We start from the raw sequence: 22665 nt of genomic DNA on the forward strand, positions 1-22665 counted from the left end.
ATAAATAAAGCAAAAACAAAGAAAGATAATCATAGGGATAGTCCTGTAGATCATTGGTTCTCAAAGTGGGGTCCGGGGACCCCCAGGGGTCCTTGTGTGGGGGTACCAGGGGATCCCCAGCTAAATTTAGTTGATATAGCGTCACTTTCATTTGAACCACTTGAACAATATTTGACACTTTGAGCTATTCAAAAATAGCAGATCTACAAGCTCATAGCGCGGCACCGAGTGCCGCGCTATGAGCTTGTAGATCTGCTATTTTTGAAAAATCCCTGGCACAAAATATCTTTTGAGATAGGGGTCCGCAGCCCAAATACATATAATTCTGGGGGTCCTTGACGTGAAAAAAAGTTTGAGAACCACTGCTGTAAGATAGTAGATCTACATATCATAGGGATAGTCTTGTAAATAGTAGCTCTATATATCATAGGGATAATCCTCTAGATAGTCTCTGACTGTGTTGCTGAGTCCGGGTAGGCTTGTAGATCCGTGCGGTCCATACGAGCGGTGCACGGCTCTCCTGCAGATGGCCTGCAGACTGTCGGGTCGGTCGTGGCGGTACGGCCGCCGCAGCTTGCCGGACGCCGCGGCCGACGTGTAGAAGGCCAGCAGGCCGCCCAGCAGCGAATCGAACGTCTTGCTGCTGCCGTGCAGGCTGAACAGCTGATTGGCCAGCAGGATGCGGACGCTGGTGGGGCCGTCGTCGCCGCGGTAACTCAGCGTGAAGAAGACGTCCGGCTGGCCGCTGTCCCTGGAGAGGTTAAAGGACACGATGACACGTAATGTCACATGGTACGGTCAGCTACGTCACATGGTACAGTCAGCTACGTCACATGGTACAGTCAGCTACGTCACATGGTACGGTCAGCTACGTCACATGGTACAGTCAGCTACGTCACATGATACAGTCAGCTACGTCACATGATACGGTCAGCTACGTCACATGGTACAGTCAGCTACGTCACATGGTACAGTCAGCTACGTCACATGGTACAGTCAGCTACGTCACATGGTACAGTCAGCTACGTCACATGATACGGTCAGCTATGTCACATGGTACAGTCAGCTATGTCACATGATACATTCAGCTATGGAATGGAATTACTTGGCATAATGACTAAATTGGGGAAAGCTATAAAAACACACAAACAAAGACAGAAGGTCATTTTCCTACACACAATTCGTCTCCTTATAGTGGCCGTGTTAGCTCCCCATCTCTCTCTATTAGCTGTGAACGTCATGTAGTTGAAAAGCAATAACAAAGTTGATTTTCTCCTGATTTCTCTCTCTGAAAATATTCCATGTTAGTGTCAGAACGTTGGGATGTTGTGCTGCCTGTTGAAGAATGGCTCAAATATTAAGTTCAGTGCACCGTGGGGTAAAGAATGTGTTCATGTTCACTCTCCCAATGGAATGAATAGACTCAACACCTACTTCTGGTCTGCCAATGCGACGCGTTGTGAGCTTGTAGATCGGCTGTTTTCAGCATGCAACCAAGTGTAAAATCAGCCATTACGATGCCATCAAGGCACCGCCAACATACATTTCAGTCGACTATAATGCTATGATATTTAGTCGACTAAAACTAGACAAAAAACTAAAACATTTCAGAGGACTAAAATATGACTAAAACTAAATGGATTTTTATTCAAAAGACTATGACTAAAACAAAACAAAAAAATGCTGTCAAAATCAACACTGCGTTGGAGTGAATATTTTTCTATTGTTTGTCTTGGGTGAAACAACCTCTCCACACACAGACTGCTGGCTGCCAGACTGGCATTATTTGCTGATACGACAGCAGTGACACACACACACACACACACACACACACACACACACACACACACACACACACACACACACACACACACACACACACACACACACACACACACACACTCATGGGGAGGAATTAATTGGCATAACGACTACATTCGGGAGACAAAGAGGTAAAAAAAAAGCTCTAAATAAATGAATAAATTGTCCTACACAAAATGCTCTCCTAAAGAGACGACCACCTACTGTACCTACCGCGCGCAGATATAGAGGAAGTAAAGAGAGGATATAGTTGTGTGTGGTTTGTCTTGCAGTGGAACAGCCTCTCCACACATCAGAGGTATGAGCTGGGTGCCAGACTGGCGCCCAGCTGGGCACAGATGTACCCGCTGGCAGAGCCGAGCAGCCAGTCCACTGAACTGAATCTGTTCTAAATACACTTTTAACCCAATTAGACCGGGAAAGCCTCTCATTTTAGACCAATTTAACCATTATCTTATACTTTGGCTATTGAAAAATAGCAGATATACAAGCACATAGCACGGCACCGAGTGCCGCGCTATGTGCTTGTAGATCTGCTATTTTTATTTTTTTTTAATCGTGAAGATTTTTTGCAAATCTTTTGAATATCTACATTTTTCAAGTATTTGTTGTAACTCAAATCTTTGCTTCTGGGGGATTCTAATGTCTTCTAATTCCTAAGAGTTTCTTTTTTTTAACTTATGTTGCTATATTTCAAGTGGTTCTCAAACTTTTTCATGTCAAGGACCCCCACAAAGGTATGTATTTGGCCGTGGACCCCCATCTCAAAATATGTTGTTACAGGAGCAAAGTTTTGCGTTAAAAATGTACGCTTCAACAAAATATATATATTCAAAGATTTGCACACATTTTCACAGATCTACAAGCTCGTAGCGTGGCACTCGGTGCCACGCTACGAGCGTGTAGATCTGCTATTTTTGAATAGACAAAGCATAAACATAATGGTTAAAAGTGGTTACACTAGATGCGTTCCCGGTCTTAAGGGGTTAAAATCCAACCGACAGTGAGTCATACATTTAATGACCACATGGTGATAGCCGGTGCTCCGCTCCGTCAGTGACCAGCTCAGTGTAGTCCCCGGGCTCCACGATCAGAGTCGGTGATAATGACAACGTGGTCACAAGCAAAGATTAGGTTACCTACTATTGTGTTAGTATTTTGGATAACAAACCTTCCGGTGAATGACTGTACTGATTGAACTGTTGCGGTGTTGATTTTGACAGCAAATGTTGATTTAGTTTTAGTCATAGTCTTTTGAATACAATTCCATTTAGTTTTAGTCATATTTTAGTCATCAGAATTCTTTTAGTTTTAGTCTAGTTTTAGTCGACTAAATATCATAAGATTATAGTCGACTAAATCTACAGTTGATTTAGTCGACTAAAATGTATTTTGCCGGTGTCTTGATGGCGTCGTAATGGCTGATTTTACACTTGGTTGCATGCTGAAAATAGCAGATCTACAAGCTCACAACGCGTCGCGCTGCGACGCGTTGTGAGCTTGTAGATCTGCTATTTTCAGCATGCAACACCCAAGTGCAACCAAACATAAAATGACTTGCCTTTTAGTTCTACTGGATCTCTACTCCACTAGTCCCTCACTAACAGTCTAGTTTTTATGTGTTGACAAAATTGTCAATAATATATTTAGTCTTAGTTTTTGACATCGTAGCTTAGTTTTTATTTCGTTTTTATTTAGTTTTTATTTAGTTTTCGTCAGTGAAAAAGGTAGTCGATGGACATTTCATAGTTTCATAGTTTTTCAACATTTCATAGTTTTAGTCGACGAAATCAACACTATTTGTTGCCTAAGCCAGTGGTTCTTAAACTGTGGGTCGGGGCCCCCCAGGGGGGGGTCCACAAATCATTTTGGGGGGTCTTCAGATGATGTGCTTAATGTGCAACCCACAGTTTGAGAACCACTGTTGTAGTTATCTGATGAGGAAGGTTCTTGGACCACATGCAGACAGCACACGGTCGGAGGTCTCCATGCTCATGGCTCCCCAGCAGAAGGTCTATTCATGTATCTATCTACCTGATGAGGTTCTGCATGGTGTTCCTGTAGACGGTGTTTACCTGATAAGGAAGGCTCCTGGCTCACATGCAGACAGCACATGGTGGGAGGTCTCCATGCTCATGGCTCCCCAGTAGAAGCCAGACCTCTGCAGCAGGAGGTGGGTGTGTCTGACCAGACGGTACTCCTCCTCACAGCTGAACACACGCAGGTGAGACGGCCAGCAGTCTGCGTCGCCTCTGCTGCACACCACCTGTAACACACCAAGAGAAACATCACTGTGAGAGGGCCGACAGTCTGCCCACTCTCTGCTACACACCACCTGTAACACACCAAGAGAAACACTGTGAGAGGACCGACAGTCTGCCTTCTCTCTGCTACACACCACCTGTAACACACCAAGAGAAACATCACTGTGAGAGGGCCGACAGTCTGCCTTCTCTCTGCTACACACCACCTGTAACACACCAAGAGAAACATCACTGTGAGAGGGCCGACAGTCTGCCTTCTCTCTGCTACACACCACCTGTAACACACCAAGAGAAACACTGTGAGAGGACCGACAGTCTGCCTTCTCTCTGCTACACACCACCTGTAACACACCAAGAGAAACATCACTGTGAGAGGGCCGACAGTCTGCCTTCTCTCTGCTACACACCACCTGTAACACACCAAGAGAAACATCACTGTGAGAGGGCCGACAGTCTGCCTTCTCTCTGCTACACACCACCTGTAACACACCAAGAGAAACACTGTGAGAGGACCGACAGTCTGCCTTCTCTCTGCTACACACCACCTGTAACACACCAAGAGAAACAACACTGTGAGAGGGCCGACAGTCTGCCTTCTCTCTGCTACACACCACCTGTAACACACCAAGAGAAACACTGTGAGAGGACCGACAGTCTGCCTTCTCTCTGCTACACACCACCTGTAACCAGTGTTGCAATGCTGAATTGGAACGTGGTTGCACTCTATTTTAATGACGTGACGCGCACGTCGCTTAACACCTAGACTACAGGTCACACAATGGACAATTGATATGCATCTATAGGCTCATTCCTATGTTAATTCACCAGGTGTGAGTCGGGAGCCTTTGTAAACTTGTGTGTGAATTTAAAGGGATTCTAGGCAACTTCAGAGATCAAAAAAAGAAAAAAAATGTTGTCAAACAGTTAGTACCGTTGACTGACAACCCCCATCAGCCAATCAGCAGTTCATTCTCCTTCAGCCAATCAGCAGCTCATTTTCCCCAGCACCAGCTGATATGACGCAAGGGGACTTAAGAAGGGGCCATGCCGAAAATAGGTTGCTTTATTCGGATACATATACGTGTCACTGCCCGTCCCTGACGGTTCTCTGATTTTTTATTTTTAAATAGGCTCTGATATGATTAATTGACCAGGCGATATGTGCCTCTGCCAGCAGGGGGGGCAAAGGAAATATATGAATATACAGTATGTTTTATATATGCAACATATATGTTTATCATACATGTGATATATTTGAAATTGTCCGCCTGCATATATGTCGTCTACATATAATGTACATATATATTCATATATGTGGCATATATGTGGACATAATAAGCTATATATGAGACATATATTTCCTATATATCTACATATAATATGCACATATATGAACCTGAATATGGCATATATGCAGCATATACTTGCCATATATTGGCAATAATATATATAATAAAAATCACACCCTGTGTGAAGAGAGTGGTGCCTTTGATGAGCCCCGTATTGATGTTGTCATCAATGTTTGTTTATTGGACATACACTCAAAAACAGGGGGCACCACTCAAAAACAGGGGGAATTGTCAAGTAATAATAATATAAGAGGACAGGGTGTAATACTAAGACAGTGTTAATGTGCTAATGTGAAGCTTAGCTGCGTGAGGCGCTCTAAACTCATCAGTTTAAAATGTGTGTGTGTGTGTGTGTGTGTGTGTGTGTGTGTGTGTGTGTGTGTGTGTGTGTGTGTGTGTGTGTGTGTGTGTGTGTGTGTGTGTGTGTGTGTGTGTGTGTGTGTGTGTGTGTGTGTGTGTGTGTGTGTGTGTGTGTGTGTGTCGACTGTACCTGCTTCCAGACCGGCTGGTTTTGGACCTGTGGTTCTGGATGATGTGGGTTCTGCCAGGTGGCTTCACAGTCCTGAGGAACCTGATGTTCTTCTCTGTGCTGTGACGTTCCTTCTGGTTCCAGGTCCTCCTCTGGGTTCCTCTGGGTGCGTGACGTTCCTTCAGGGTTCCTCTGGGTGCGTGGTGGAGGTCCTCTGGAGGCTGGTTCTGCTGCAGCAGGTTGACTTCTGTCCTGCGTGTGGTGGTGGTGTTGTTCTCTCAGGCTGGGCGGTGCTTTGGGTTCCTGGTGTTCTGCTGGTCTATCCACAGTAGTTCTGACCATCCTGCAGTGAGGAAGCTTCTCCCATCATCTGCAGATGTTCATCCACCATGACAGAGGAGAAGAAGCTGGAGGTGGATCAGGTTCTGCTGCTGCATGCGATGATCGCTGACTCACTGAGTCCTGGAGACGGTAACACCCTGCAGGACACAAGGCATATAGGTAAAGTAAAGTGGTTTTCAACCCTTTTCATATCAAGGTCCATTATTTATTGGGCATTTGAGCCACAGAACCACCGCTTGATGAGATTTAGACTCTCAGAGCCCAAGACTTAGAATATTTTGAAGATGGATAAGATTTTGTCCACAATTCCATCCATGCTGTATTGATGTTGGTACCAATAGGAAAGATAACAGGCAAACGGTTGATCAAAATAACAATTCTATAATTAAGTCTTCCGGATGTTTAACAATTATTTAACTCTTGAGAGCGTAACATGAAACAGAGTCCATTTGGTTTCATTTTACACTCTCAAGAGTTAAAGATCTACAAGGGTCCATTTGGTTACCAACTCTCCCTCATTTAGCTGGGGACCACCTGGAACCTCCTCAAGGACCCCTGGTGGTCCCCGGACCACTGGTTGAGAACCACTGGTACAGTACATTTCAACAACAAGGCAATTCAATGTGCTTTACATGAAACATTGAAGTGGCACTATGTCATTTTGCCAGGGGTCCATGGGGGCGGGGGGGGGGGGTTCCAGGGGGTCCCCAGCAAAATGTGTTAATATAGCATCACAATCATTTTAACCACTTTAACCCTTTATACTTTGGCTATTTTTGAAAAACCGTGAACATTTTTGCAAATCTTTGAATATATATATTTGAAAAGGGAACATTTTTGACTCAAATCTTTGCTTCTGGGGGTCCGTGGAACCAAATATTTTGAGATGGGGGTCCGTGGCCAAATACATACATTTTGGGGTCCTTCCTTGACATGAAAAGGTTTGAGAACCACTGTGGTAGAGTATGTTAACACGATGTGTATTTGGCCGCAGTCCCCCTTCTGAAAATATTGGGTGCCAGGTACCCCCATACACCATTTGTGTCAAATGATTGGCTCGGGAATGCGACACAAACACAAATAATTCAAGGCTTCATGGGGTGTGTTATTGATAGAAAATAAATCATGTTTTAGGGTGAAATACTCCTTTAACTGCAAACTGGTCTGACACTAATACAGAAGCACACCAGAGTTCTACGTGATTCACTTATTCATAAATCCTTAACATTAATGAGATGTTTGTCACCATGCACAGCAGGGTTTCAATGAGCCACTGTCTCTGACCGTTACACTGCCTCCTTGTGGTAACAATTCAATTCAATTCAATTCAAAGGGCTTTATTGGCATGAGAAAACATACGTTTACATTGCCAAAGCAAAAAGCACAATACAACAATACAGCAATACAATCAAAACAAAGAAATGTACATTTGAAAGTCAGAATCTTCAATAGATCAATTTCTATGTACCAAGATCACTGGGTGCAGGTATAGTGCAGGAATATACACAATGATTAGTCTTTAGGGTGGTTGTGTTCCGTTTGATATCCTTCTCCTATCACAGCAAATCACAAATCTTGCTGCTGTGTTTGCACATTGTTGTACTTCGCCCAGCAGATATGGAAGTTTTTTGTCATTGGTCATGTTTTCAAAATCTCTGTGTGTGGTTGTAATCTGTGGGAAGTATGTGTCTCTGATGTCTTGGTACAATGGACAGACGGTTAGGAAGTGTAGCTCGGTTTCCACTTCCTTTTGTGTGCAGTGGGTGCATAGTCTGTCTTCTCTCGGGATACAGGTCTGCCTGTGACGACCTTTCTCGATCGCAAGACTGTGCTCACTGAGTCTGTACCTAGTTAAGATTTTTCTTTCTCTTTCTTTAACAATGAGCCACTGTCACTGACTGTGTTACACTGCTGCTATTGTGGAAGATAATTATTACCATGACGATAAACTGATACAAGAGAGACACTTCCCGTCTACAAGTTTGTGCACACACACACACACACACACACACACACACACACACACACACACACACACACACACACACACACACACACACACACACACACACACACACACACACACACACACACACACACCCCCACACACACACACACACACACAGGCACGATAACACATAATCACATCAGTCAAAGGACGGATAAGAAGCTCTTAAAACAAAAGGCTTTCACTTTCTGTCTGAGTAAGAAGCTCTGCACGCCATCCAGTAAACACTGTCCTGATTTATGGTTGCTGTCAGGTGGAAACATCACTTTAAACACTTTGACGTTTACTTGAAAAAGGGAACAATAAAGTAGCAAAAATAACAGATCTACAAGCTCACAACAAGTAATGCGTTGAGAGCTTGCAGATCGTACATTTTTTCCTGATTTTCTTCGAAACTGTAGTATGATGAAGGAGGTTATTAATTTACAAAAAAAAACATTTAGAAAAAAGGTTTCTTTCAGACCGCAGCGGTATCCGGTGTCACAGAGTTCATCTCCATACGTGACTCATTCACACACATTCTCTTTGGTCTTCAACGTTTTCAGCCCAAGGACCCCCTAGCTGAGAGAGAGATGATGAAGCAGGGACCCCCTCTATATTGTATAAAATTGTGTTATAGATTCAACTTTTTTTTGTTTACGTTTACTGTTCTTTTTTCCCTCTACACATATACCTCTTTGCCAAAAATAGCAGATATACAAGCTCACAACGCCTCGCGCTGATAGGAATTTTTATTTTACCTCAACCACTTGAACCCTAGCATCCCTTTTCTGAGGAGAACTTTAGCCAAAAATAGCAGATCTACAAGCTCACAACGCCTCGCAGCGCGAGGCGTTGTGAGCTTGTAGATCGGCTATTTTTGGCAAGGAGGTATAGGTGTAGAGGGAAAAAAGAGCAGACCAAGTAAACAAAAAAAAGTAATCTGAAACACAATTGTATACAATATAGAGCAGGGGGTCCCTGCTTCATCTCTCTCTCAGCTAGGGGGTCCTTGGCCTGAAAACGTTGAAGACCCCTGTTCTATACGGTGTCACCTCCAAGGTTCTCAGAAGCTGTCTGAATATAATGCTCACAGTATGGTCTTGATTTTAATATAAAACACAACACTATAAAGAGTAAGATCATAATTTTCCGAAGTATGGAAGACAGACAATCTATCTTTCCTGACTTCTATCTGTCTGGCACTGCCCTTAGTGCATACATGGGCAACTGGCGGCCCGGGGGCCACATGCGGCCCCCACCTTCACTTAATGCGGCCCGCAGGTTAATATCGGAATAGTGATATATTATTGATTTCAGCTGACAAAATGCTATTGTCTTTTTTATGTCCAATGCATTTGTATTTCAGGTCATAAAGTTAACATAAGTATAACTAAATGCATTTGAAACGAAATAGAACTGTTACTTTTCAGGATTCTGATTCAAAAATAGCACATAAAAATTTCTGGATTCCAATGAAAAAATAGCAAAAATAGCCAATCCACACACTTGTAGATCGGCTATTTTTGCTACTTGTGAGTGACATAGAATGGCATTTTTAAAAGTTAAAATACGGAGATAAGGTGTCTGCCCGACCGTATATGTAATGTGTTCCTCTGGAGTGAGTGTGGAAATAATAGTGGCCCTCTACATCAGTGGTTCTCAAACTTTTTCGTGCCAAGGACCCCCAAATAGACACTTATTAGCCCGCGGACCCCCATTTGAAAAGATAGGCCAGGGACCCTCATAATAGAAGATTTGTACGGCTCTCCAGCAGTGATTTTCAACCATTTTAATTTCAAGGACCCCCAGTTTGACATGCATTAGGGCTACGGACCCCCATTTAATGGCATGTATGTCTCTGGGACCCCAATTTATATTGTAAAATCAATGTTAATGTAACTCTGAGTCTCTCACTCAAGACTGTTACCTGTGCATCGTCCACGGTCTGACTGACTGACTGACTCTGTTCACCTGCAGGCTCCTTTTTATAGGGAGTGAGACGTACCAAAACACACAACAGCAACTGACTCATTCAATTAACTCACAACAAGCAAACACCAGGCCTATGAGTTAACAACACACAATTACTGAAGGTTTTTACCATCGACTTCACATGAATATCCGGGCGCTCATTCATACACAAACGAGTCTCTTTTTAAATAAGATTGCTCTTGAATCAAACACCCCTCCTCCCCTGCAGCACTTGGCACCTTCCCAATCAACAGGATTGCCACAGCAGGCTGTCACCTCTCTTCCCTCTGCAGTGCAGAGAGGAGAGAGGTTTGACCCACACAATCAATTCAACTTCAGTTCAATAAATACACATATTTAAAAGCATGCAGTAGTAGTGCACTTCAGCAAAGCATTTCATTTACAGATGATGATAAAACATACAATGACACAACTTGACCCACACTTCCACGCCGGCTGGATGGTGGTTCATTTGGAAGCAGCTGTGTAGTCATGTGTGTGCAATGTCCCAGATCAACAAGCTTACAACGCGTTGTAAGCTTGTTGATCTGCTATTTCTGCTTTTTTAAATATTTGAAAATGTGTGAACATTTTTCAACATGACGAGACGATTATGACGCTCTGGATGGGATTCTGGTGAGGAGGACTGGAGTGATGGTGACACCGTATAGGAGGCTATGGCAGTAGTTCAACACAATGACTGAATGTTGTTAGCAGGGACGTGCAGGGGGATTTGGAGAGGGCAGAGGCTGGAATTTCAAAAGGGCAACTATTGTCGCCCCGGCCCGATTACCATACTTTATGTACACTCTCAGAGTTACAGACCCATACGGGTCCATTTGGTCCCTGTCCATCATTTAGCTGGGGACCCCCTGGAACCCCCTTAAGTACCCCTGGGGTTCCTCGGACCCCACTTTGAGAACCAATGCTCTCCATCATCAAAGTTGCATCACCCCTGCCTTAGTGTGTGCAGTGAGATGACTAATTTGGGCCATATTATCTCCAATGACCTTTCAGGTGACGAGGACATCTATAGGCAGCGGTGGAAGCTGTATGTATGCCCAAGCAAACATGCTGTGTCACAAATTTAGCATGTGCTCAGTACCGGTGAAGATCTCTCTCTTTACATCTTTCTGTAAACCTCTGTATTCTGCCCACCTTTGGTGTCGCTACAGACAAGGCAGCCTCAGAGAGCAACATTGTATTTTATTTATTTATAAGGCCTTGTGTGGTAAACGTCCTTTATACCTATCCTCGCTTTTGGAACCAGAGGTTACTGGACATTCAACACGTTCACAAACACACATTAGATATACCAGTCCACGTAAGAGCAGTGAACAAGGAAAGACTGCTTTTATTTATTATGCTCAACAGAAATGGAACAAACTTCAGGACTCTCTGAAACTGGTGTGATTGGTCTCAATAGAGACATTCAGGGTGCTTCTTGAGGACACACTACATAGTGACTGCACCTGTTTCATGTAACACTATGTTTATTTGCATCTATGACATTGTAATCAATGTAATGTGATTCAAATGTTTGTTATTGTTTTTCTTTGTCTCCGCCAGGAGACTATGTTTTCACTTTCCGTCCCCCCCCCTCGGCCAAGCTAACATTGGTCAAGCCTCACGTGACACGTGACAATACGTTGAAAGAGTGTGCTCGGATTGGCTAGTGAGACGCATGACGTATAGCGGCCTATAAATAGATGTGTCACTTTGAAAGAGTCTTGGTCTCTTTCAAAGTGAGGTAAGACAGGAATAATCACGAAATGGCTGAGAAATGGCGGAGCAATACATTATGTAGACACACTGGTGTCATCACAATACGTAATATAAATAGCTTAGACAGGATTAATCAAGAACAGTACAATCCAGTACAAACTGATATCACAGTTGATGACAGTTGATAGCACGGTTCTGCTGGCGGAGACTTGTGTTCCGAGGAGCACATTTTCTAGTTATATATGTATTTTATATGTTGTTATCAGGGCATCCTTGAAAAAGAGAGCTTGGTCTCAATGGGCTTACCCATGAATAAATAAAGGAAAAAGAAAAGAAAGAAAGACGACTCACAGTGGCTTATAATGACTGTATGAGGCTGCTGAGAAGCTCCAAGAAGCTCCAGTGCAAGCCAGATGTTTGTTAGTGTTGGGGTATCCACCTGCTCTCTGTTATAACCTTATGTACAGGTTTATGTGTGTGTTAGTGTTGGGGTACCCACATGCTCTGTGCTATGTGACCTTATGTACAGGTTTATGTGTAGGTCATCTGAGTCAGTAAATGACATCATCACAGTCATAACAGACCCTACACACACAGTTCTGTCAGGTTCTCCTCTAGACTGTGGAACCATTGGCATCACATGTCTGTATGTCAGAACAATGTGGGATTATTTGCATTTTATTTGTATGCCCTGTTGCTGTTACACTGCCACCTTGTGGTCACAATGAGCCACTGTCACTGACTGTGTGTTACACTGCTGCTGCTATTGTGGAAGATAATTATCACCATGACGATAAACTAGTGGAAGAGAGACACTTCTCCTCTACAAGGCTATAACACACACACGCACGCACGCACACACACACGCACACGCGCACACGCACGCGCACGCGCACGCACACGCACGCACACGCACACGCACGCACGCACACACACACACACGCGCACGCGCACGCACACGCACACGCACACGCACACGCACGCACACGCACACGCACACGCACACACACACGCAGGCACGATAACATATAATCACAATAATCAAAGGACGGATAAGAAGCTCTTAAAACTAAAGGCTTTCACTTTCTGTCTGAGTAAGAGGCTCTGCACGCCATCCAGTTAACACTGTCTGGATGTACAGTACGGTTGTTGTCAGGTAGAAACCTTGTATGTCCAAAACGCTTACTTTTCAGGAATAAAATATAACCATGTGTTCCAATGGATCCAATGTAGTTATTATTTAGTCACAACCTCTTGTTGATACTTTTCACCGCTTCAGCATTTATATAAACCCACACAGACACACTTAAACACTTTCAAGTTTACTTAGGAAAAAAAATGCAAAAATAGCAGATCTACAAGCTCACAACGAGTCAATGCGTTGAGAGCTCGCTGATCGTCTATTTGTCCTACTTTTGTTGGACACTGTAGTATGATGAAGGAGGTTATTCATTTACAAACAGACAAAATATTTAAACAAACGTATGTGGAGATACAAGGTTTCTTTTTCCGACCGCAGCGGTATCCGGTGTCACAGAGTTCATTCAGCCATACGTGACTCATTCACACACATTGTATTCAATATCAACACTAACAACCAGTGGTGTCATGGAGGCCACACGGAGTAGGATGGCGTGTGGCCAGTGATTTTTTCACGTGCAAGGTACGGCACGGCACGGTACACTTGACGCACGTGTGAAAATGTTTCCTCAGATTCCTCACACGCCTTACATCTATAGGCTATACACACCATGTATATATATATATCTGTATATACATCTATAGGCTATACACACCATGTATATATATATATCTGTATATACATCTATAGGCTACACGGTAACAACACAGCATGTTGGCTTCAGTAAAGGGCTGCTGTCAGTATCCTATCTGCACGCAGCAATGCCTCAGCCACCGTCAAAGAAGAGAAAGATACTCGTTCAAAGCAAACTTTTAGTTTCAGCTCTATAATTCATGCCATTCCTTGAATTTGTATTAGTTTAAAAATACTAAAACTAAGATAAAAAACATGTTTCCTAATTTAAGGTGAAATAAAATGCGCACGGTGTGCATGTGACGTCATTAAAACACCGTCCTGCCAGTAAGAAAATCACCATGACACCGCTGCTAAAAACCAGGGACGTGGCATGCACAGATAGGCATGAAAGGGGGCTTGAGCACCTGCCCTTTTAGCCGTCGGTAAAAAAAAAGTGCCCTCTCCAGACTATAAAAAGAAAATAGACTAGAAAACTATTTCCCCCAAAAAGACATTTCAACTGCCCTATAGCGGCCTAACGGTAAGGCCGACAAAAATGTCAGTGGATGCGTTGGATGCATCTCAAAGTGAACTTTACTCAGGTTTCAAGTTTGTCGCCGTCCGACCTTCCTAGCCCGTGTTATTAAAGAAAAACGGGCGACAATGGCCAAAACTAAACTTAATCGAAAATTGGTGAAAGTGGCCGTTTCCAAGACGTTTTGGCCATTATTTCTGGAACGGAAGGTCCAATCTGCTCAGTTCAAATCTTGTTGAATGCGTGACTTTGAGGACATTGAGTACGCAATGACACCTTTTTGGGGTTTTCGGGCCATAAAGTATGGTAATCGGGCCGGGGCGACAATAGTTGCCCTTTTGAAATTCCAGCCTCTGCCCTCTCCAAATCCCCCTGCACGTCCCTGCTAACAACATTCAGTCATTGTGTTGAACTACTGCCATAGCCTCCTATACGGTGTCACCATCACTCCAGTCTTGCTCACCATAACCCCATCCAGAGCGTCATAATCGTCTCGTCATGTTGAAAAATGTTCACACATTTTCAAATATTTAAAAAAGCAGAAATAGCAGATCAACAAGCTTACAACGCGTTGTAAGCTTGTTGATCAGGGACATTGCACACACATGACTACACAGCTGCTTCCAAATGAACCACCATCCAGCTGGCCTGGAAGTGTGGGTCAAGTTGTGTCATTGTATGTTTTATCATCATCTGTAAATGAAACGCTTTGCTGAAGTGTACTACTACTACATGGTGTTAAATATGTGTATTTATTGAACTGAAGTTGAATTGATTGTGTGGGTCACACCTCTCTCCTCTCTGCACTGCAGAGGGAAGAGATGTGACAGCCTGCTGTGGCAATCCTGTTGATTGGGAAGGTGCCAAGTGCTGCAGGGGAGGAGGGGTGTTTGATTCAAGAGCAAAAAAAACCTAACCCTTATTTAAAAAGAGACTAGTTTGTGTATGAATGAGCGCCCGGATATTCATGTGAAGTCGATGGTAAAAACCTTCAGTAATTGTGTGTTGTTAACTCATAGGCCTGGTGTTTGCTTGTTGTGAGTTAATTGAATGAGTCAGTTGCTGTCATGTGTTTTGGTACGTCTCACTCCCTATAAAAAGGAGCCTGCAGGTGAACAGAGTCAGTCAGACCGTGGTTGATGCACAGGTAACAGTCTTGAGTGAGAGCTGCCAGAGCCCTTTGAAAGTAAGGGTATGGCCTGGTACAGCTTCTCATCTGTTTATACGTGTTGACCCTTAGTGTTGTCTTCAGGTGTGTTTGTGTTTATAAAGCTGTTATTATTGTCGAGGCTGTACTATATTATAGTCTGCACGTGGACTGCTGGAGTTGGAGAGGTGAATAAAAAAAATCGTTTTTGGACTCTGGTTGTCTTTTGGCAGTGGCGTGCACAGACATTTTGAGGGGCAGGTGCTCAAGTAAATTATACTTTTTTTTGTTTACTTGGTCTGCTCTTTTTTTCCCTCTACACCTATACCTCTTTGCCAAAAATAGCCGATCTACAAGCCCACAACGCCTCGCCTCTTTGCCAAAAATAGCCGATCTACAAGTCCACAACGCCTCGCAGCGCGAGGCGTTGTGGGCTTGTAGATCGGCTATTTTTGGCTAAAGTTCTCCTCAGAAAAGGGATGCTAGGTTTCGAGTGGTTATGGTAAAAAGAAAAATCATATCACATAAAGATTTGGCGGACCCCCTGTAGTAACTCTGAGGACCCCCTAGGGGTCCCGGACCCCCAGTTGAAGACCCCTGCTGTAAACTGGAAAAAAAAAAACTTTTTTCTCTTTTTTTTCAAAAGGGCACTTCTGCTCAAGAGGGCAAAGGGCAGGTGCTTTAGCAACACCTAGAGTCTATCTGTGCACGTCCCTGCTTTTTCGAGCCTTGACCGTTCGGCTAACTATCACACTCCTCATCAGAACCCCATCCAGAGACCACATCACAGGCAGAGCCTCATCCAGAGACCACATCACACCCAGTCCTCCTCACAGGCAGAGCCCCCATCCAGAGACCACATCACACCCAGTCCTCCATGACCTCCACTGGCTCCCGGTCAAACACACAATAGATTTCAAGGTACTGAAATACTAAAATGTTTTACTTAGGTCAGGGGTCTTCAACAGGGGGTCCAGGACCCCTTGGGGGTCCTCAGAGTTACTACAGGGGGTCCGCCAAATCTCTGTGTGATAAGATTTTTTTTCACCTTAAAGGGTAAGACCACTTTGGTAGAGGTTTGGGTTGTGTGGTTATCTTGCCATGATGTAACTCCAAAGGTGGACAAGAAATAAAAAATAATTGCTCCATCGATTAGAAATTGATCATTCAAAATATGCTCCTCATTGACTTACATTGTACGGTAAAACAGCTCTCAAAGTCTCTCTTTTAGCACATAAATGAACCCAAACATAGCTGATTCAGACAATATAGAACATCACCAAACCCACCACTGTTTGTTTTTTTAATAAAAATGTCAACTTCCTGTTGATTTTACTATTTGAAGATCTGGATCTGGATCCGGATCCGCGGATCCAGTCCAGGTTTTTATTAAAAAAGAAAACAGTAGTGTATTACAGTAGTAATTATATCATGTTCCTGTAGCATCTGTTCAAGTGAATGATTTCACTACTGGTTGGTTTTCAACACCATTTGGAATGAAGCAGGGAGATGTTTTATCTCCCTCTTTATTCGCTATTTTTGTTAAGTAAGAGTAAGATCTTCTCAGATTTTCTCATGTGGTACCCTGTCTCTGGACTATATGATGCATATAAGTGCTTGGGCCTTACGCTAGATGAATTTATGTCTTATGATTTTGGAACTGGAATTTTGGCAGACTCTGCAGGTAGGGCTGTTGGGTCAATTATTAGTAAAATTAAATTCTGTAAAGATATTGGTTACAATAATAGAACAAAAGAGTTCTAAATGATTAACTTATTCAGAAATTAATGATCTCCATTAATTGTCACCTGCATGCCCAGCGGGGTTTCAATCAATGAGCCACTGTTACACTGACTGCTGTCATTATGGAAGAGAATTATTACCTTGATGATAAACTGATGGAAGAGAGACACTTCCAGTCCACAAGTCAACACACGCACAGACAGACACACACACACACACACACACACACACACACACACACACACACACACACACACACACACACACACACACACACACACACACACACGCGCGCACGCGCGCGCTCTAACACATAATCACATTAGTCAAAGGACGGATAAGAAGCTCTTAAAACAGAAGCTCTTAAAACAAAAAGTCTTTCACTTTCGAACTGAGTAAGAAGCGTGGCAAAATCAGTTTGACTCCTTTAGACCAGTGGTTTTCAACCTTATTCATGCCAAGGACCCCTAAATTGATATACATTTGGCCGCGGACCCCCATTTGAAAATGTTTTGTGCCAGGGACCCCCCAGAAGCAAAGATATCAGTTAATTTTCACTTTGAAAAAATATAAATATTCAAAGATATGCACACATTTTCACTATTTTTCAAAAATAGTAGATATACAAGCTCATATGAGCTATGAGCTTGTATATCTGCTATTTTTGAATAGCCAAAGCTAAGTGGTTAAAATATTTGTGACGCTATGTTAATTAATTTCGCCGGGGACCCCCTGGTACTCCCTCAAGGACCACTGGTGGTCCCCGGACCACTGGTTGAAAACCACTGCTTTAGACATATTACATGGGCTATATGAAAATAGCCGATCTACAAGCTCACAACGCGGTGTGTGCTTGTAGATTGTCTATTTTCCCAAAACATCTTGAAATATTTAAAAAAAAATGTGGAATGTTTTTTTTAAAGATTTTAACAACGCAAATCGTGTATGGGGGGTCCCTGGCACAAAATATTTGTAGATGGGTGGGGGGTCCGGACAAATACAATAATTTGGGGGTCTTTGACATGAAAATGGTTGAGAACCACTGGTTTGAACAGCATTAGGAAACAAGACCAAATAATCAACTACACTTTAGAAACAAGCCCCCCCCAAAAAAAAAACCTGTAACTGTCAATATTTATTTAAGTGACTTTGCAGAAAAACAGGCCAGAAGTCGCTTATAATAAAAAGACATGGCAACGCTGGCTCTGAAGAGTCCGTCACAACAGTGGTTCTCAAACTGTGGGTCGGGGGGGTCCCCAGATGACAGCGAAGTGACCATTTACTGTAAGGACTTTTAAGACCTAAAAAACTAAAAGAAAATGAATTTAAGGACTTTAAGACCAAAAGAAAAAAACAATAAGAAAATAAAAAGACCATTACTTCATCAAAAGTAATCACCAAAACTATATTACAAAAAGTGGTCAAATATACTGTAGGTCAGTGGTTTTCAACCTTTTTCATGAAAAGGACCCCTAAATTGATATACATTTGGCCGCGGACCCCCGTGTGAAAATGTTTTGTGCCAGGGACCCCCAGAAGCAAAGATATCAGTTAATTAAAGCTTAAAAAAATATATGAATATTCAAAGATATTCACACTTTTTCAAGGTTTCTCAAAAATAGCAGATATACAAGCTCATAGCGCGGCACCGAGTGCCGCGCTATGAGCTTGTATATCTGCTATTTTTGAATAGCCAAAGCTAAGTGGTTAAAAATTACTGTGACGCTAACTAATTTCGCTGGGGACCCCCTGGTACTCCCTCAAGGACCACTGGTGGTCCCTGGACCACTGGTTGAAAACCGATGCTGTAGGTCAAATTGTCAAATAATATAAGAAAGAGGCAAAGATTGTGAAAAGAGCAGATTTTCGTGAGGCGGTTGTGAGCTTGTAGATCTGCTATTTTCACAATATCTATCTGTGGAACCGAGTCAAATGTAATGCCTCAACTCTTACAATTCCAAGTCAGGGGGGGGGGGGGTCACAACCTGAAAAGGTCGAGAACTATTGCGTTTTTTAACCTTATAAGCCTGAAGCCGAAAATAGCAGATCTACAAGATCAGTGAGCCTGTAGATCTGTTATTTTTCAGTGCATGACACCGGCACGCAACCAAGTTATGCATCTTCTCATCTAACTCCTATAATCCTAAACCCTAACTATCTATTTTAACCATAAAAACAACCATTTATTTTTCTGAGGACAAGGAAAATTGTCCTCACAATTATAGTAACTAACACACACACACACACACACACACACACACACACACACACACACACACACACACACACACACACACACACACACACACACACACACTGGATTGTTACTTAAAGGACGACTTCACCGCTTTTCAACCTTCATATAATTGGTCCTTACTAATACTCATGATAAAATGGTAAAAAAACAAATCTACTCGGTCTGTGTCTGAGGGCTGTGGACAGTTCCCGTCTACCAGTGACATCATCAATGGGGAATCCAAGCTAATAGAAACTGCAGGCTTTCTATTCCTGGAAAGTTGCAATGCAATAAAAGAAGCCATTGTTCTCGTGTTAATACAAATCTAAATAAAAAATGTGAAATCTTGTTGGGAAAAAAAATCATGCCTAACGATGATGTCACTGGTAGACAGGTTTCTGGACTGTCCACAGCCCTCCTATGAGACACAGACCAAGTAGAAAAAAATGGTATAATTTTATCATGAGTCTTAGTGATAGTGAGGACCAATTATATGAAGATAGGTTGAAAAGCGGTGAAGTCGTCCTTTAAGGGTCATGTAATCTCTTCAACTTTTTAATCATTAAAACATTTGCTTTTTTCAAACTAAATGTTTATGAGTTTGAGAGGAAGGCGTGTTATGTTTTATTATATCGTTGTTGTCGGGCAGAAACCTCTTATCTCCTTATTCTTTTTGTAAATTAATGCCCTACTCGATCACACTACGAAAGTATCAAAAGTAGCAGATCTACAAGCTTGAAGCGTGGCGCGAAGTGACACGCTTCAAGCTTGTAGATCTGCTACTTTTGATACAGTTACAGTTTGACAGTTTTGATACAGTAACAGTTTTGGACAGTTTTGGGTTTCCATCTGACAGAGACCATATTTAACTAATAATAATAATAATAATAATAATTAGAATGCTAATATAATCAACTACTACTACAATTATTAATTATAGCCTAATAATAATAATAATAATAATAATAATAATAATAATAATAATAATAATAATAATGATAATAATAATAATAACAATAACAAAGATAGCATAAAATAATCTAAAAACGTGTCAATAAAATATTATATTATGAACTGTTACTGTTCAGCAGTAAAATATAATGGATGTGCATGATTATAAGATATAAAAATAATAAAACACTTGAGTAACCTTATTCATCCACCCATAAATTGAATGTAGTTTCTTTGTTGTAGAGACTATGTAACCTTATGTGTAAATCCTGTTAGTGTTTTGTCTCAGGCCAGGTTATGCATGTTGTTTATTTTAACTGCAGAATATTTAAACAATATTAATATTATTAACATTATTAACATAATATTAATATTATTAGTATTAATATTAAAGCTTCTTTGTTTCTGACTATGAGTCATGGCTGTAAAATGTCTGTTATGTCTGGTATGGCAGACAGACAGACAGACAGACAGGCAGGCAGGCAGGCAGGCAGACAGACAGGCAGACAGGCAGAAAGGCAGACAGACAGGCAGGCAGGCAGACAAGCAGGCAGGCAGAAAGGCAGACAGGCAGAAAGGCAGACAGACAGACCTCATGCCACAAAGTTAAACCCTTAACTATAAGTGCGAGTCATAAAATAATTAAATAATGCCAATATTGCATCATAATGCAGAATAAAGTTCCTGCATAATGCAGGTCCATACACCCTACATATACACACTGCATCTATCTGACTGTATCCAATATAAAACATAATAGAAACCGTTGCAACCAGATATTGAATCTAATAACATTATGTATAGTTATGCATCAAACAGTGGATTATGGAACATTGTTTTGTAATGCATAAAGTCATGCATAGCCTATGCAAGTCTGTACCACATATATGCATTGCAAATAAGAAGCTACATTTGTAACTGTAATGATGGGCTAGTGATCATATCTATATGTCAAATAAAACATAAATTGTTGAATCAATATGATTTTGCACCAGACCTAGTGAATTATGGAACGCATAGTTTTGTAATGCATAATAAAGTTATGCAAACACAGCCTGTGCATGCATGTCTATACCAGATGCAGTGGTGTAAAGTAACTAAGTACATTTACTTAAGTAGGCTACTGTACTTAAATACACTTTTGAGGATTTTTTTTACTTTACTGCAGACCTTTCCCATTTTCAATACTTTTACTTCTACTCCACTACATCTCAGAGGCAAGTATTTACTTTTACTCCACTACAATTATTTGACAGCTTTAGTTACTAGTTACTTTGCAGATTTAGATTATTATCACAAAACATACATTAACCACTTCAGCCCTATATATATTTCTTCCATTTGAAAATAGCAGATCTACAAGCTCACAATGCATCACAATGCTGTGCATTGTGAGCTTGTAGATCTGCTATTTTCAAATGTTTTTATACATTTTGAACTTGTGAAATGGGACAGTCTGCACAATAGTAGTAGTACTTTTACGTTTGGTAATTTAAGTAGGCCTACATTTTGATACCAAAATACATTTATACTTTTACTCAAGTACATTTGTAATACCTTACTTGTACTTATAACAGAGCATTTCTACACTGCATTATTGATATTTTTACTTAGTAAAAAAATGTGAATACTTTTTACACCACTGATATCTATATGTAAAATAAAACATAAATCTTTGAATCTATTGATTTCGCAGTGCACAAAACCTAGTGAATTATGGAACATAGTTTTGTCATGCATAATAAAGTTATGCAAACACAGCCCGTGCATGTGTGTCTATAGCAGATGACTTTGCACATTAGAAAGTTGTATTCGTAAGGATGGTATAATCTGTCTATCTGTATCCAAGCCTTAACTGAATGAATCATAAATTGTTGAATGAAGATTGAATATAATTTATGCACCAAAACCTACCAGTGTAAAATATGGAACATATTACAGTTTTAACTCACCCGTTTGTCCTTATCGTAGTGTTGTTGATGCTTCTGCTTCTCGGTCACAATGTGAATGAATATACTTTCATTTTCATTCACAGCTTCTTCACAAACTAACTTTATTCCTCAGAGATGACACTTAATGAGTTAATCCAAAGTAGGTTGAGTGGGGGTGCGGTTTAACAACTCATTTCATAGGCTCACAGATAAAGGAACAATACAGGCTGTTATATGATCATTAATCCACTCCCTAGTTTCACATACTTTTACTTTCGGTTATAGCCTAGGTAGCCCTGAAACATTATCACGACAGTCATGACCAAACTTCAACCTGGTGTTTGCACTTTCTCCCTTTACGGCCCGTACATCTACATAAACGTTCACATGTCAAATATAAAGTCTTTAGCTCATGGCCACGGATGTTAAAATGAT

At 41.7% G+C, this 22665-nt stretch overlaps 1 protein-coding gene across 1 annotated transcript; it reads right to left on the reverse strand.

Moving 5' to 3' along the window:
- Positions 1 to 343: 343 nt before the first annotated feature.
- On the reverse strand, positions 344 to 22334 carry LOC311059432 (suppressor of cytokine signaling 1-like). Its single transcript, XM_084077360.1, has 4 exons — positions 22252 to 22334; positions 5925 to 6382; positions 3897 to 4087; positions 344 to 751 (listed from the first exon to the last, which is right to left on the reverse strand). Exons 2-4 carry the CDS (start codon positions 6243 to 6245, stop codon positions 418 to 420), a joined length of 846 nt encoding a protein of 281 aa, XP_083933486.1. The 5' UTR covers positions 6246 to 6382; positions 22252 to 22334; the 3' UTR covers positions 344 to 417.
- Between the last annotated feature and the right edge of the window lie 331 nt (positions 22335 to 22665).

Source organism: Gymnoscopelus microlampas (genome assembly GCF_963454915.1).
Source record: "Gymnoscopelus microlampas genome assembly, chromosome: 2".
NCBI lineage: Eukaryota > Metazoa > Chordata > Actinopteri > Myctophiformes > Myctophidae > Gymnoscopelus > Gymnoscopelus microlampas.